The sequence below is a fragment of the Taeniopygia guttata genome, chromosome 1A (assembly GCF_048771995.1).
Source record: "Taeniopygia guttata chromosome 1A, bTaeGut7.mat, whole genome shotgun sequence".
NCBI lineage: Eukaryota > Metazoa > Chordata > Aves > Passeriformes > Estrildidae > Taeniopygia > Taeniopygia guttata.
Window position 1 is genome coordinate 66,258,410 of NC_133025.1, and position 16,857 is coordinate 66,275,266.

The 16,857-nt window shown below is 37.3% G+C and overlaps 1 protein-coding gene across 28 annotated transcripts in view; it reads right to left on the reverse strand.

Annotated features, from left to right (window-relative positions):
* Window positions 1-16,857, reverse strand: part of PLEKHA5 (pleckstrin homology domain containing A5) — a 163,467-nt gene that overhangs the window by 16,786 nt on the left and 129,824 nt on the right. For 11 of the 28 annotated variants that reach the window (XM_072923784.1, XM_030263538.4, XM_030263539.4 and 8 more), the window contains 9 exons: window positions 12,056-12,136; window positions 6,421-6,483; window positions 5,770-5,850; window positions 5,486-5,635; window positions 4,050-4,151; window positions 2,920-3,031; window positions 2,633-2,679; window positions 1,661-1,849; window positions 1,015-1,132 (listed from right to left, as the gene is read on the reverse strand). In XM_072923784.1, the coding sequence (XP_072779885.1) occupies window positions 1,015-1,132; window positions 1,661-1,849; window positions 2,633-2,679; window positions 2,920-3,031; window positions 4,050-4,151; window positions 5,486-5,635; window positions 5,770-5,850; window positions 6,421-6,483; window positions 12,056-12,136 (943 nt within the window). Of the gene's footprint in view, window positions 1-1,014; window positions 1,133-1,660; window positions 1,910-2,632; window positions 2,680-2,919; window positions 3,032-4,049; window positions 4,152-5,485; window positions 5,636-5,769; window positions 5,851-6,420; window positions 6,484-12,055; window positions 12,205-16,857 lie in introns of those variants that run through there. The other 17 variants (XM_072923796.1, XM_072923794.1, XM_041713684.2 and 14 more) reach the window with 6 other exon arrangements.

Sequence of the window (16,857 nt, forward strand, 5' to 3'; positions counted from 1 at the left end):
ATACCCCAGAGAATCTGAATTGACAAATTGTGTGGTAAGTGCAAGCTTAATTATATCACAGGGCCATTCACATAGTTTATACCCAAACTGTATGGTAACCTGAGTTTTAAAAACCTATGTGACCATTCTGATGAAAACAGTATCTTTGTATAATCATAATTCTTGGTAAAATTCTGTTACCATTGCATCAGCCTGCTCTGTAAATGCTCAGTCAAAGCACCAAAAGAAAGCAGTGATCCTGCTGGCAGTGGCAACATCAATCTTTAGGGTAAAAAAAAAAAAAATAGCTAAGTTTAGGTAGTTTTCCTCAAAGCTCTTAACGTGGTTTTTGGGAGGTGCTAAAGCTGAGCATTTTCCTGAAGTCACCTTTAACAAACTATTCTGTGTGTTTTAACAAACAGAATTGAGAAGCACTTCCTGGTAAAAGACTCTACCAAGCAATTAGTAGCTTTTATGGGAGCTAGATGAAGAGAAGAATCTAAAGCATTTAGCAATTGCAAAGACCTTTATTGTCTGTACACTCCAAGGTCATGATCATTATTCCTATTATATCAGAGGACAGAAGGCAATTCAACAATTACAAGATTAAAAAAAAGAAAAAGACATTGTTCCCCTGCCTTATGAGAGCCTGAAAATTCTGTGGTGCTGCCTTTTTGGACGTTCCAGCAACATAACATGGGGAGTTTGATTCAAAAACTGAGTAATTGTTCAAGGGCAAGAACATAAAATGGGTAATTGTTCAAGGGAATGGTGTGTGGGGAATGTGAGTGATGTGATTAGACATGGTGTCAATAAGGATTTCAGGGCTGTTGGTGAGTGTAATGTTTGATTTTTCTGCGCTGTAATCGACTGAGATTTCTCCCGTCATATAATTAAATCATTATTTTATTGTGGAAGCTGTTCCATCAAACTGAGAAATGGACAGGCTGCAAAGGCACAAACCATGAGGCAGTGGAGCTCTGCATTCCTTGTGAGAAAGCTGAAAGGTTGCAAACGCCGTGCCTGGGGACAAACCTTTAGCAGAAGATTCTGATTCTGAAACTGGTTCTGTTTTTTCTTCACCATTAGACTCATCCACTTCTGCTACTGTAGTTAACTCGGGTTCACTCTTATAAAGCCTATAATCAGGACCCTGAGGAACATCAAAGGATGAGGTAAATAAACAGGCACTTTGCTGCAAGTATCTGTGTCTTAAGACTCAAACCAATTCTTTTATGATAACTCTGCTCTCACTTGAAGACAGTGTTCCATCCTTCAAGCACTATAGCAGAAGTGTTTTCTGGTAGTTAATTTGAGTAACAACATTTGCAGACAATCAGAAATTACAGGAAAAAATTGCCATAAAAAGGCAGAGTTGTGGGGATTTTTTTTAATGATCTTCTGGAAACAAATTGGTATAAGCCTCAAAAGCTGAACCCAGAGTTTTTTAAAGAACTAGTGAGGCGAAGGAACTAAGTTTATGAAATTTAAGTCTTAAGACATTTAATATACACACAGAACACTTGATAGGAAAATGTGAAGAGCAAATGACGCAGCTATAAACAAAACTAAATAAAAGTGAAACCATAACACAAAAGCAGCCAGATGAGTAAACAAAAATGGTGACTGTGCAAAGGAGGGAGGATGCTTCAAGAACAACGTGGCAGTTTAAGCCACTTACACAGTAAGATCCATTTCTCTGATATCCTTGAACTTGGTACATCTTCTTTTCTTCTGTCAGATGTACTGGGCCCCTGCTATAACAGAGCAAGGAGCTGCTATCACTGGGCAGAGGGGGGATTATGGGAGGATGCTCTGTAAAGTCATAGGACCGAGGGAGTGGAGGACGAGGTGGGACTACTTCCTCTTCCTAAAGATTGTAGAATAGTCACCTTATTTAGACGTGCGCACCTGGTACAGTTATTTATAACTTAAAAAGAAAAATATATTACCATGGCTACAGCAGCTATAGATTTTGCAGTTAAAGGGACAATGTCACATTTAACAAAAAGGGAAAAAAATAAATCTGACCCCTGCGCTTTCTGTCGGACACATACAAACTCGCTAAATCGTACTTTTAAAAATTAAATCCATTATCTTTTCAAAGATTTTTACATAAATGAGATTTTAGAAAGTTCTGTAAGCCAGATGTATATTGTACACACTTTAGATATCCGTGACAATGTCCCTTTAAAACTGTAACTTCTAGCCAGATTTTCAGAGGAACTGAACATTTGGGAGCTCCCACAGTCTCAGCCCTTCTTGTGGGTGCTCTGGCCATCTGAGAACCAGGCTCAATATCTGAATAAACATATAAAGCAGTGTATTTCTTCCCATGAGAAGTATGGTGGGTAGAAAACATATCCAAAAATCAGGGTTTATATTTCTATGTTAGGAGCCTAGGGAGAGGAAAAGGTAAGAAATGGAAAAGAGAAACATACCAGTGAGAATACAGAGACACAGTACAAATGAGTGTTAGAATTACCAGTGGAGATCGCTGTTTTTAAAACTAGTTCATACTATTGTGTTGTTACAGAAACATACTGAATACATCCTTCAGACATCCTTAAAATATTCACGATAACGCTGGTTTTTATCATAGCCATATTACAACGTCCATAATACTAAAATAGTAAATATGCTAAAACCATACCTCATTTTTATATTTAATAGAAGAAAATGTCCTTGATATCATGATGCCTGTTTGGGGGAAAGGGGGAAGGTGTGGGGGAGAAAAAAGAGAAAAACAGTTTTCAATTTAAAATATGAACTCTAACCTGTTGCTATTAACCATCAACTTAAAGTAGCATTTGTTTTGTTCTTTTCTTGGGCATTGTGCCATTTTTTCAAACACAAATACAATTTTTTCAAATACAAAAGCAATGACAGAGCTTATATTTAAAAAAATTATATGATCCAATTTCATTTCCTATTGCTTACCTGCCTCAGAAGAGCTTCTTTGCTGTTTATGTTTAAGTAAACCCTCCATGACATCCTGGATTCTCCACAGTTCCTTCTGAATCTGAGCACGCTGTATCCCTGCTGATTCAGTCTGTCAGCAAAAAAACAGCATATATGGCCAGTACATTAGAACACATTGCAAGTGGAAAAAAAAGGGAAAACCTTTCTCTCTCTTTAGACTACACTGCATGTCCTTTCAGGAAAATAAAATGCAGTAATGATAGACTCTCTCCCATAAAGCATTCAAATAGTGTCTGGAACAAAAAGCAAAATATTGACTCATTTCATATTGCCTCACTCAATTTGTGAGCAATCTGCTAATTCAAACTTCAAGAACAGAGCCTCATCTATCGTCCCCAAAGAAAATCCAGGCAGCTTTTGCACAGGAGACCCACATCCAGCCATGGAAAAGGAACCATCACTTCCTACCCCAACACAGGTGGAGAGGAACAGTGTTTGCATGCCAGGATATAAATCTATTTCCATTCATGGACATGCATACTGTGCACCAATAGTGCAAGTTTTACAGATTTTGGGTTTCTTTGTAATCTCTTTTGTAGCTGCATAGGAAATCCACCCCTGGAGCACAGAACCTGTAGTGCAGAGCACACCCATGTGCCCATCCCAGATAATCTGTGCACTCCTGCATGTCCTTATCTCTGTGAGTGTCACAGAGAGCCCTCCTTAGGAATTCAGCACCCATTCCTGATCATCAAAATACACAGCAGAACCCTTTGTTTGTAAGGCCTGAAGCAACACCTACAGCATTTCCTGTAATAATTTATGATAAAATGATTTAATTTTAAAATATTCAGTTAAATGGAAGGATTTGTGTGAAGATGTATTATGGCTGTCAGAGCAACTAAGGTCTGAGAAAGCCACTCCATTTCAAACCTGCTCACTGAAACAAAAAAAAACTCCCAAAGGAATATCAGTGTTACCATGTAAAAAAAAAAAATCTGAAGACTTCTTCAGAACTTACAAGGCAGAAAAAGAAATTAAAAGCTTGTAAGTTAGTTCACCATTTGTCCCCCTTTTTTCATTTGTACAGTTTTAAAACTCATAGAAAGTCCAAGTGAATTGAGTGTACTTTAAGATCTTTGCCACACCTGGATTTCTCCAAGCCGATCGAGCTGCTCTTGCATGTGGTTCCTTGTTATAGTTACATCATACTCCAATTTATCATATTCTCTCCAAGCTCTTTCCAGTTCCTAAGTATATAAGAAATGTAAAGAATTACAGATGCAGGTTCAATTAAAAAAAACACAAACTTTTTTTTTTTTTTTTTGTTTTTCCCGTGGTATGAAACTTCAGGAAGTAAGACATAAATAGATACCCGCAATAAATAAATATTTGTAATATTTAATAAATAATTAAGAGAATGCAATGTTTAAACAGCTTTTTGATTTTCTAATTATACTGAATGAAATTCAAACAAACAGCATTTTGTCTTTTCACTAACAAAAAAGATAGGCCAGGGAAAATTCTTCAGAAAACGCCTTTATAGTCAGCAGGCATGTTGATCTTAAGCTGTCTTGCCAGCGAGGCAGAAAAGCCACAAAAATGGATGCAAATTTCTGTCTTTTATCACCCTGAATGCACATGTGTGAGTGCACAGCATGTGTGTATTGCAGTGCATTATGCAGGGGAAATCCAACTCATCCAGCCCTGCCTGCAAGGCTGCCTACACACCACTGTTCTATACGTGTGCAGCTGCAAACCCCACAAGGAAAAAATTATTCTTCTTTGAGGTCAGCCCCACCATCTCACTTTTGCAGGCTACATCAAGCAATTTACTCATTTAGAATAAATTGAAAAGTTAATGAGGGAATGTGTGTCTGGAGGATTTCCTTTCCCCTGGTTCCCTTTGCTGTGTCCAACCAATTCCTGCTCCAAGGCAATCCAACATTCAGACTACAACCAAGATTTCAGGGCTGACATCATGTCAGTTCCTACCACAGCTACCCCCTGGAATCTGACACCTTTTTGGAAATATCTAAGCAGGCAAAAATGATTCATTGTCATCATGAAGTAGAAAAGGACAGTAAACAGCAATTTCCTTCCTATCCCCTTTTCTTTTAAAAAACTTTTGGCAGTGTGTAATTTGAAAGATCTTTTAAATGTAATGGTCCAATATTAGAGACAGACTATGGCAGTCCTGCAGCTGCTTTTGCTTAAAGTAAGTAGAATAAAGGTTGTGCTTGACATTATTTTGCCATCACATGAAATAGCTTATTTGCATTATTCACTTCTTCTGTTATCAATTTCTCACATTTCAAAGATGATAACTGCCACACCAATTAAGACAGTATGCACCCATTCCTGGTCAAAAAAAAAGTACAATTAGAGAAAGACCACTTGATGAATACAGTGAAAACATCACCTTCCATCCACCTTTGACAAAAACACAAACAACCAAAAGACAACGGAGTTTTTGCTGGGATGCAGTAATAAAAAAAACCCAAGCAAAACCAATGCAATTAGGAGTAAGAACACAATGATTTCACACTTGATGAAGTTTTCCTGGAAAGAACGTGGCACTTACTGCAGTGGCTCGGGACACCTCCCGACAAGTGCTGAGCAGTCCGTTCTGCAAGTCATCTCTCTGCAGGACAACATTCTGGATGGCTGCTGGGTTATCTGCATTCATTTCTATCTCCTGGCTTGCTGATAGCAAAGCTTGCTCAAGCGTGTACTATTGTAATAAAAAGAATTATTTTTAACGTGCTGCATCATTGGGCTGATTTTCGTTTTATTTCAGCTATCAGTGTTCTGATAGTAAGCATGTAAAATAACATCCACTTTAGGTAATAAATACAATTGTCCTACTTTCTCCTTGTGTAGCTGTTGGAGCTTCTCCTCCAGTGCTTGCACGACTTTATCCTGTTCACATAAACGGCTAAGCTTAGCCTGGTATAGAACAGAAAATGACCACAATTAGCATTTTGGGATTTGCAACTTCAGTAATCAAAATCTAACTCGATCCAATCATTACATGAATCTACAGAAAAATATTAAAATAAGAATTCTAAAATGATGTAGGTATCAGTCTTGCATTTTCAAATTAATTAATAAATCCTCCTAAGAAACTATGAAGTACTATTATAACTTGAAGCAGCATGGCTCAAAACATATAATTAATGATTCTACAGCTAAATCTTTACAACATAATAATAGGTATTATTCCATTTTAATTTACATATTGCTTAGTATTACAAAGGTGATTTTATACATTCACAGTCTGTCCCATGGCTTCTCAGGTGATTGTATCAAATAGTTAAAATTTCAGCCTAAAATGTAATATTTCCTGCAAGTTAGAAGCTTATTACAGAGGCATGTCCCTCTGTATCATGATGCAATTTCTGCTGGCAATCACCTATGTAAAGTGGGTTTCAAACCCAAAAGCCAAGAGGAAAATTATTATCAAAAGGAAGAGACAAATACCAACATTTACGAGGAGAAGGAATAGAAATGACTTACATCAATGTCCAGCTCTTCAGTTCTATATTTGTATAGTGTACCCCTACATTCTTCTTGTGTTAACTATAAGGAAGAATAACATTGCCTTAAAACAACTTAGTTGGACAGTGAAAATGAAAACTACTGTTCAGCTTAAGAAATCAGCTTTTGCTTGAAAGTTAAACCTGCCACATTGAACAATACATATTTAGCCAATATACATTAACGAGGGTAACTAAATGGAATGTCAAGCAGACTGTCAGTAGAGTTGCATTAAATTAACAGGCTGTTTCTAATGCAAACTGGAGTTTCAAAGATGTACAACTCAATCAAACATGGATTATGGCAGGAGATGAAATTGCCAGAGTACATCTAAATAAAGATGCATCATTGTGCCTAAGTTCTGTTATATGAATTCTAAATAGAGGGGCTCATTCTACTCTGAATTAACCATTCTAGGCCCACTGAGGTCGGGTGTTTCACAAGCAGGGTGATCTGATGTGAAGCCTAAACTAGAGCAAAATGACCTAAGTTTACAACATATATGTAAATATCTTATTAGAGATACGTCCAGTAAGTGCCACCACTTTTCATGTGGATTTTTCATATGGATTTCCTACTTTTCATAGGATTTCCTCCCCTCCAACAGAGCATCACCAGAAATGCCACAAATGGAAGCTCTTCTATTTTATCTTAGGCAAACTCATCTCCTTGCGCTAGTCAGGATGCAAAGTACCTCAAACTACTTTCATACAGTTCCTCACATTAAGTTCTTAACTTTTTCAATCTGTTACTGACCAGGACCAAGATTTTAAAATATTTTACAAGGAAAAAGGCAGCTCCCCATTTTAGAGTGAATTGTCACACACAGTAACTACTTAATATCCTATATAGCAAGGAAGGACATAACAGTATCAACCTTCATATTCTATTTAATTAAAAAACATAGCGTGCACTGAGTCCCAACAGAGACTCTTTCCTTCCATGTGTCTGTCAGAATTAGGTTATTTTGACTTAATAGTACAAGGAAGACTACTGAAACACAAATCCATGTTAAGGGACACTTATAAACAAAAGGACTAGGGAAGGGTTCATGAGACAAGCATTCCAAACATAAAATAATTTTTCAACACACTTAAGTGTTTCATTTCACGATATTATGTCCACATACCTCATGCAAATGTACCTGGTGACAATTTAGAAGTATGAATAGTGTATTAAACACACAGAATAACTTTCTTTGAAATGGACATTTCATGAAAATGAATGCTGGAAGATGAAAAAAGCCACAGCACTTTTGCACCTCATGAATGTCACACAAATTCAGATAGCTATTTAAACTCCCACTATCATAGAGTTGTGTTGTTTTACTGTTGATTTTATCACAATGAGAGAAAAGTGAGGAATGGAAATATTTAAATAAAACTCATAAACATGGCCAAATGTCTTTAAATTACAGAGGAAACCTAGTTATATTTCACAACAGGAAGATTTTACAGAAGGAATATTATCCCCTATTAGATAAACACACATTTCCAAGTCACTACTCAGCATTTTATGTGGCTTGGCTGGAAAAATATATTGCTTTTTCAAGCCAGTATTTTTTATACTTTTTAAAAAAGAAAGACATTTTTTGGTCATTTAAACGTTAATTTTAGCTGTGTTTAAAACAGTTTGCCAATTCAGCATCCCTACCCCCTCTGTACCTCCTGAAAGGAATACATTTTAATTATTAAAATAATTTAATTATTAAGACATTTTTAAGTATTCAGAAAAGGAAAGGTTTTTCAAAGAACACTACAGCTGTGCTAATTCTTCTTATTAAAATCCTATCACACTTTTCAAATTGCTACCGACTTCTTGCTTTAGTCAAGCAGTGCCAGCTCCACACAAGAGGCACTGCTGGAGGGAGAGCCACCTCATTCTAACATTTCCATTGCAACATTTTGCACAGGCTTAGCACAAAAACACCCCAAATAATAGGAATAACTTAATCCATCCCTGACAAAACAGCAGCTCCACTGCTCACAGCCCATCAGCTGGAGGCAGGAGGTGTGGAACGCTGTCGTGTCCTGCTGGAGAGACACGGGCAGACAAAACAGAATTGCACATCTCAGGCAAGGTCGAAAATGTATTATAAGAACTCCAATGACCAAGTTATCAAATGTACTTTGCCAAATCACTCCTGCAAAGCCTCAGCCAGGGCAGGAACTCCAGAGCAAGAGTGCCATCTACTGAACCCGCAACTGGAGCTGCTGCTGGTCCCTCTCCTTCGACATTTGCCTGCTCAAACACACCAAATTCACTCCTCTTAACACCAAAAACCTCCCAGTCACGAGGGAGCAGCGCCCTGAGAGCTACAAATGGAGCTTTCCATTTTTCAAAGGCAAGCTGCACATGCAGAGTTTGGCCAGACGTGTATCTCATGTGTGAAAAAGCAAAATGACCTTAACTGAACCTCCCTCTTAGCTTAGGGATCATTTGTCATCAGCTGTACACTCACACACAGCACCGGATGATTCCCAGAAAGGGAGACATCCCCTGTGCTGGACACAAGTGGTTGAACTATTTAAGTAGTTGATATTACAAACATTGAAGTGACAGACTTATTTCATTACTTTCTAAGCCATTTTCAGATTACACCAACTGTTTTATATCAATAAATTTCTAGGAGAATGTTTCACACCCCAAAAACATGCTATGCACCTCTGCAGGATGTTGCACTTAGGAAATTAAAGCAGGACAACCAAGGACATTTTGTTGTTAAGCATAAGATTAAAATCAAAACTTCCCAGAGGCTCTTTTGTTTACTTCTTGCCTTTTAAAATACATCTTGCTATCAGGAAGCAAATGGGCATTTAGCCCAATTAAGGTTCTCCTCTAATTTTGACTTCAAATACAAACTGAAAAGACTTTCAGATCAAACACCATCACCCTGTATTCATAACAAAACCTGAAACGTTTCAAAATCTAACATGCATAACAGTTTAAATATATGCAGCTCCTGTAACAATAATAACAAGGCAAAACCAAAACCTCTCTATCTTCACAGGAACAAAAAACTTAAGGGCTATTTTTCTGTGGTTTTAATGTATTAAGAACAACTATCCATGGCAAGACCTGGATGTTAGCTTGTTGCACTCAGATTTTAATTCTTCATCCTTAAGAGAACTCACACAAATAAGAGGAACTGAGGAAAATTTTGCTTTTTGAAGTCAGCCTGTACTGCTTTAGAGAAAAAGACCGGAGAACAAGATTAACACTTCTCATCTAGTATTAGAAAGAAGCAAAAAACCCCAAACCAAGGTAGAAATGAGTCTAGTCTGTAAAAACCCCTTTTTTCTTGTCTGTACATATGGAATAATTTCCATGGCCTGTACTTGTGAATTTATAGAACAGTCTGCAGAGCAGACGGATGTAAGTCAAATGATTTAAATAACTCTGAAGATGTAACAAATCACAAGCAAAAGTGACTTATAAATAACACATTTGAAACAGTAGATGTTTTTGCTGTTTTACTAAAGAATATTAATCATTACAAAAAGCAAGCAAGACAAATTAAATACAAACTTTTCTTGCTTTCCTTTGCTTAACTGTAAATGAGCTCAGACCTAAAACTGAACTGAATAAACTGAAGCTGAGAAAGATCCTTTTCTTTATCCACAGGAATGGTTGCAGTCATCACAAACTATTTTAGCATCCTGACAAAAAAATGAGTTTCAGTCACTTGCACAGAGACTTTTCCCAATTATTTATGGGTTTTTAAAACTGCAGCAGGAAAGATGACTGTTAAACCAAATTATTTCATTTGAATAAGAAATTATACATTGTTTAGACTTGAAATAAAGTTGCCAGAATTTTCAATGGGTTGGTTTTGCATTACAAAAGTTTAGCAGACTATTTAGGCAGTGAAATTTGGAGTGTATTTTTAGCCTCTCCTGAAAGTTAGTTAAAGTAACATCTCACACAGGAAACTTTATCCGTGGAAGCAGATGTGACTCTTCAGCTAAGGCAGCTTCTGCAGAAGCCTTCAGCATGTCACAAGCCCTCTGACCTCAAGAGACCACATCTCCAGTGGCAACAGGTTACTCAGTTAGTCACTGCTTCTCTGACAAGAATGTCAAAAAAGGTGTTTATTCAGTGCCAGATGTGCCTACAAGGTGAAGGCAGATACTGCAGCTGGCAGCAGAGCTTGGCCAGGCCAGCACTTTGGAATTTACTGGTATCCCCAAAGGCAGGAGCAGATTAGCCCAGGCACAGCTATACCTTAAATATGTCTATTTAATATTAGAAGCTTGGGCTAGTTTCCCCTGACACATTTAAAACACCTCTGCTCATTATACACCCATTGATTTATTTGTCTTACCTACTCTATCACACAAAACTGACTTGCTTTAAAAAAATCCTAACAGTCGGGCTTCTTAAGAAAATTACAAAAAATGCCTAAAATTTCATTTAGGGCTCCAGGGCACATTACTTCTCTCATTCCCCTCCAAATAGTTCCTCCAGGTTCCAAGTTAAAGGTCCTGCTTTCCATGTAGGAGCACAAATCTGACAGTCATGAAATCAGTCACTCACAACCCAACTTCCTTTGGAAAGCTGAGATTTTTTTTGGCAACGTTTCTGGATCAGAAGCAAACTTACGATGTGGAGTTGACTTTAAAAAAAACGAAACTGGATTGAATGGGATGAAATGGATTAAGTTGAAGCATTTTTTAGAAACACGGCAGTAATAAAGATCTGTTTTACATGGCAGAACATCTCTTTTTCTTCAAACTGTGCAACCTTTATGTATAATTTTGGCTCACAAGGGCATAAATGTAGATGCAAGGGAACTGGCCAGATATTCCCTTGTGAGAACAACACCTTCATTGTAGCTGAGGCAAGAAATTTCTAAAACACCCCCTGACGTGAGAGGGGCTGTTCAGTTCAGCCCCAGCACCCGTAAGACACTGCTGTGCCAAGGGAGAGGGATTGGCCATGCTCATAAGTTAGTGCAGGTCTCAACTCCCAGACAATATTTCCATTCACATTTCTGATTCTTCTTCCATCTTACCATTGCCAACCAGCACTAGACACTCTGTAAGCGTGCACAGTAAAGTCTGCTGTGACTTTATGAACAGACACTGCCTTTTGGATTTACAGGCCCCAGATCAAAGTAATTTTGATCCTTTCTTTCTTCAGTGGCTAAAGGCTGGGTAGGTGCAAACAAAAACTTGTAAATCCACTTCCTAGAACGAAACAAAATTGCCAGAAATGACCAGGTAAACACCGCTCACATGCTTTTGTAGTGGTCAAAAGAAAGAAGCACCTTTGAACACTAATTGCAGAGAATCATGCTAAGACAAATGTTGGAAGCTCATTGGAAGTTTCATGAATTTACTGGACACCTGCATAAAGCACCAACTAATTAAATCGTCTAGACAGAGAGAAGTTATTCAAGAGTGTACATTTAATAGTAAACAACAAAAAAAACGCAGCAGAAGCCATGCTAACGAGACTGCAGCGCTTCGGGAAGCATGGATGACTTGTGGGTTTCCAAAGCAAAGAAGAGAAACACCGATGTTATGAATAAATCTGAGGGACAACCAAAACTGTCACTAAGGAAAGTTTTCGCAGATGATAAAGCAATTTCATTCACTATCCAAGACCTTACTTGATGGTACAGTTGCGGTCTTAGCGCCGAGTTCTCAATCATAGTGTGAACCATGGTGATTAAAGGTTCATTCTCTTTCATCTATTTCAAATCAGGAGGAGCATACAGCAAACATCAGTTTACAGCATGGCTAGATTTGAAAGACGACACTGTAAAATATAGCCTCTACTTTAATTCTTTCTAATAATGCAGTAGATTACATTTTAACCCATGCTTTTTATATATTCCATCATTCAGTAATATCAACATCTGAAAAATTTAATAATATCAAACAGATATATCAAAAGTAACGTAAATGCTCAACACCAATGTAATATTTATTCACCAACACTCTCCCTTTTTAAAAATAAAAAAAGCTTAAAATAAGTTTGGCTTTGCATGGTATTGAAATGAAAAGGATTATTGGATTTTGCTGCAGGAACATTCAAACCTTTATCAGAAAACCTTTTAAATTATAGATGTAATAAGTCAGTGTACATTAAAAAGATATAAGCATTCCCAGCCTGTGAATAGACTTACATCCACGTATCACAAAATGCCTTTATATATATATTGCACTGATTTATATTCTTTGGAACTCTGAATCATTGCCTGGTGCATTTATCCACCCCCATACACAGGAGTGTATTTTGGAACTGGCCAGACATTTTCTATAATGATTAGTATTTATTGTTAAGCATGCAAATGTCAAAATCAGGTATTTTATTACATATTGCATACATTTAGGGTTTCAGAAAAGTGTGCAACACAGAAAAAAAAAGTACGGGATTTTCTTCTTAAAAAGGAGATTTTCATAACAATAAGGGGAAAAATTATATAATTATGGTGGTTTTCTTCTCCGAAATAAAACTGAAAAGCCACTAAATGCACAATTCTCCTCCTATTTTTGTTGGAAACTTAAGCAATACCTGCTTCAGGTATGGTTACACAAAGTGTGTGAAGAAGCATTTATGATCTTTCACTTTGTATTTATATGCACTCTCCATGAAATTTGTATAGCAAGGTTTTCTTTCATTAGATGGAAATGCGACAGAACGAGTTTTTGACACCTTCTAGTATTTCCTGCCCAAAATTATTTAGGAAACACCTAACTTTTACATTTGGAGCAGTATTTTTTTCATCTTATGGTAAACAATTTTTTCTTGTTGTAGATAGAAGACCTTTTTGTTGTTGTTGTTGTTTCTTATCCATTGCAAAGTCTGATCAGCTGGTAAGTTAACCAGCCAATAAAAGGTACCTTAAGAAGCTTATGATGCTCTGTTTGTCCAAGGCAGGGAAAAAACCCTAACCAAGCAGCCCCTAGCATTTACTCCATCATCTCCAGTACATGTAAACAGAAAACCAGAACTGACAAAAGAAGTTGTTCTCCCTCTGCATTAAAATTTTCTCCAGAGAGTGGGTGACTCCCAGAGAGTGGTGATACTAAAAGAGATCTCAATAAGGAGAGCAACAATAAGGCCCAAAGCCAAGCTACCAAACTACAGCCTACTGATAAAGTAATAAAAGAAAAATTTCTCTGAGGCTCAAATATTTTATTAGGAACACAGGTTTGTATGCATTTTTATTATCAGGGTTTCAACTGCTTCATAAACTCTAGCTAACACCTTTCTACAATATTCCAAATTTTTCTTTTCTGACCAGTAACAGACAGTGCCAGAATTAATTTCTGTTGAACTGCTCAAAGGTTGTTTAAATCCAGATTAGAAAACAAGCAATGTGTATTTGCTCAAAAGACATTTTGAAGTAATGTTTTGTCTTTTAGAAGCTCCAACTTTGATGTACAGTTCTACCAACCATTTTTATTACTACAGATGCTTAATCACACTTATCTAACCCTGTTTGTAAAGGCCATGTATATCCAGAAAAGTCACAGATCCTTAAGCCCTTATGGAACAAAGATTAAAAAGCAGGCAATTGGTAAAGCAATGCCAATCAAAGAGCCTATGGAGCAGTCAAGTACAAGTGTTTTTCCCCTTTGGGATCAATGTTTCCAAAAAATTAGTGACATTTAAGTGCTGAGGAGTTAGGATCTTGAGGGAGCAGCTATGTGTGACAAACCTTCTAAAAGTTAAAGCCAGTGCACAAGTAAATCAGATATAAATCAAATACCTGGGACACAGTGGTGAGTCCCATGCTGGAAAAGATGACAAGGACACCTATTTTGTGGTCTTCAAGCATTATCACAAGGCTACTCCCAAACTGAAGCTGACACTATTCACACTGAATAAATGGCTCAAGGAAAAACACTGGCTTGCTCATTAACAGAACCTTGGTTTTCACTTATTTAAGGAAAAATAAATTACAATAAAGGACAGATTTTAGACCCTCTATGTAACACTAAAAGGATTATACTCAGAGATTCTCTCCAGTTGGAAAAGCCATAAAAATATCTCCATAATTGAAGAGAAGTGTGAACTGCCACACAGCAACAAACCCAAATAAAACACATCAGTCTTGGCTTTACCACTTCCTACTTCGAGTAAATCTCTTTCTCCGAAGAAGTGATGTTTCATCTCTCCTATTTTTGGACTCATGTAGTACAAAAAAAGTAGATAAAGCCCTGACCTCCTTGACATGTGACAATTTTTCCTTGTAATTCACATTTGTCTGACTTGTGTAGGTCTTGCATGGCAAAAAGATGGGGGAAAAACCTTTAAGTATTTCAGAAGTTCCAAAATTGGTGGATAGATTTGGCACAGTGAAGTAACTTCAGGTATCTTATTTAGTCTACCAGATTACTAATTGTAAGGTTTTAATTAGAATAAAGTAGTAGTGCACTGATCTATACTTTTCAGTACTTGTAATGTGATCAAGTATGTTTCTATTTAATAATAACTTATTATACTACTTCTTACTAGAGCTAACTGAAAAATGCAGGAAAATGTAATGGAGGAATTAAGGGAATTGGTCTAATTAGCAGTAACTGGAGCTAGCTACGTAAATTCTTGGTGCAGATATGAACAGACACTTTATTTCTGAGTGGGTATTTTGTGGTTTAAATTGGAAAGTCAAGCTGTCAGCAACTTTTCCTCTTCCTGCCTTTTCCTAGATTCCATATTTGGTGACATTCCAGAATGTTCTAGCGACCAGCTGGGACTGTGGCTGCCTACCAGGATTGGTGACCTCATTGCTGAGGTGACACTGCATGCTTTGGGTAACAAAAGATTCAGATTAACCATTTTACCCAATTCCTCTCGAGCTTATTGAGGAGAAAAAATACCAGGACCTGAGGAAGCTTTTCTCCCACCTTCCCTCTGTTCTTTAATCCTCAGTCCCAGAAAGAAAAGGGGAAGTACTTCTTCTTCCTTGCAGTCTTTTTTTAACCCCATATTCCCTATCCTTGAGCCTTCCTTCTTCCTTTGAGGAAGGGAAGGAAAAAAAAAAAAAGGGCCACTTCAGCTTTTCCAGACAACCTGGAAAATACAAATAAAAGTAGCACCCTATAAGGTGCTAACACAGGACATGGAATTTTAGGCTGAAACACGGGATATCCAAACCTCCTTGTACTACTTCAGCTTTCCTTAATTCACTACTTGTTCCCAGAGCCACTTTCAGCACCTCAGAAAAAGGAGATGAAGAGCAGAAAATAGAAGCAAAGCACCAAGACAGTGAGGATGCTGGCTGTAGGGCCTTCACTTCTTCATTTGACAACTTCTTGTTAAAATTCTGTTTATTTTTAGACACACTTAGGAAATGGAAAGAGACTGACAATTAAAGTCCTAGCAGAATTATTTTAACTTTTAAGCATCTAAACTATTTAAATAAATAACTATTTAAAAAAAAACTGGAAAAAAAAAAAACCCTGAAAAAGACTAAATGAAATTAACTTTAGTAAAGCTTCTGTGACCAATCAGCCTGGGATAGGGAGTTTTGTACAGGTAACATAAGCTTAGCAGTAAAGGGTTTTTCAGCCAAAGAGAAGCTTTACTATCAAGATAAAATTCAGAAGTGTGAAAGACTGGTGTGCTGGAATTCTTGATAATAACAGAAAGGTTCAAAAGTGGGACCTTCTGCCATGGCTATCTGTAAAGGAGAAAAAAACATGTCTAGCTTTTACTTGGGGAAAAAACCCAACCTTATGTTATGTTTTGTTTACTCTTTTTGTAATTTCTGGGTACAAATAAATTAAGGAGACAGCTGGCTTGCATTTAGTAGCACACAAGAAGTGATTCTTTAAAATCTGACAATGCAGAACACTGAGATCCTATATGTACTCAATGTCCCATGCTGGCAAACAAATCATCCTTGCCTAGGGCTGCTAAATATGTCCAGAACTTCTAAAGTTCCTAAAATGCACCTGAATCTCTCTCTCAACTCTGCAAACCTTGAGCCAGCAGAGTGGTTTAAAAATAAAATGCTTCTGGACAACCATTTATTTGGCCCTAAGACGTGCAAGAAATAATATGGCTGGGTATCTGTGTGCAGAGTCTTTTCAGGCTTTTTTCCCCTCCTCTCTCCATCTGAACTTCAACAACAACAACAAAAATTCTGAAAGCATAATGCAAAACCATCAGAAAGTGTAACGTGAGAATTTCTGAGCATGGCCAGAGGAAACAGCAGTACAAAACCAAAACTTGATTGCTAAAAGGTGATTGGATATTCTTGACAAGAAAACCACCTAAGCAGCAGCCAGCTTATTGCAATAGAATATGAGTTACCTTCCCTACACGTGAATTTTAATCTGCCTGACAAGTCACCTGTACAGCCTTGTAAAAAAACTTACTATTTCTTGTGTACAGTACTGAGCTCTTTGTGACCAAGAAGGTGAGAGTTGAGCATACAGGGACTGTAGTCCCACCATG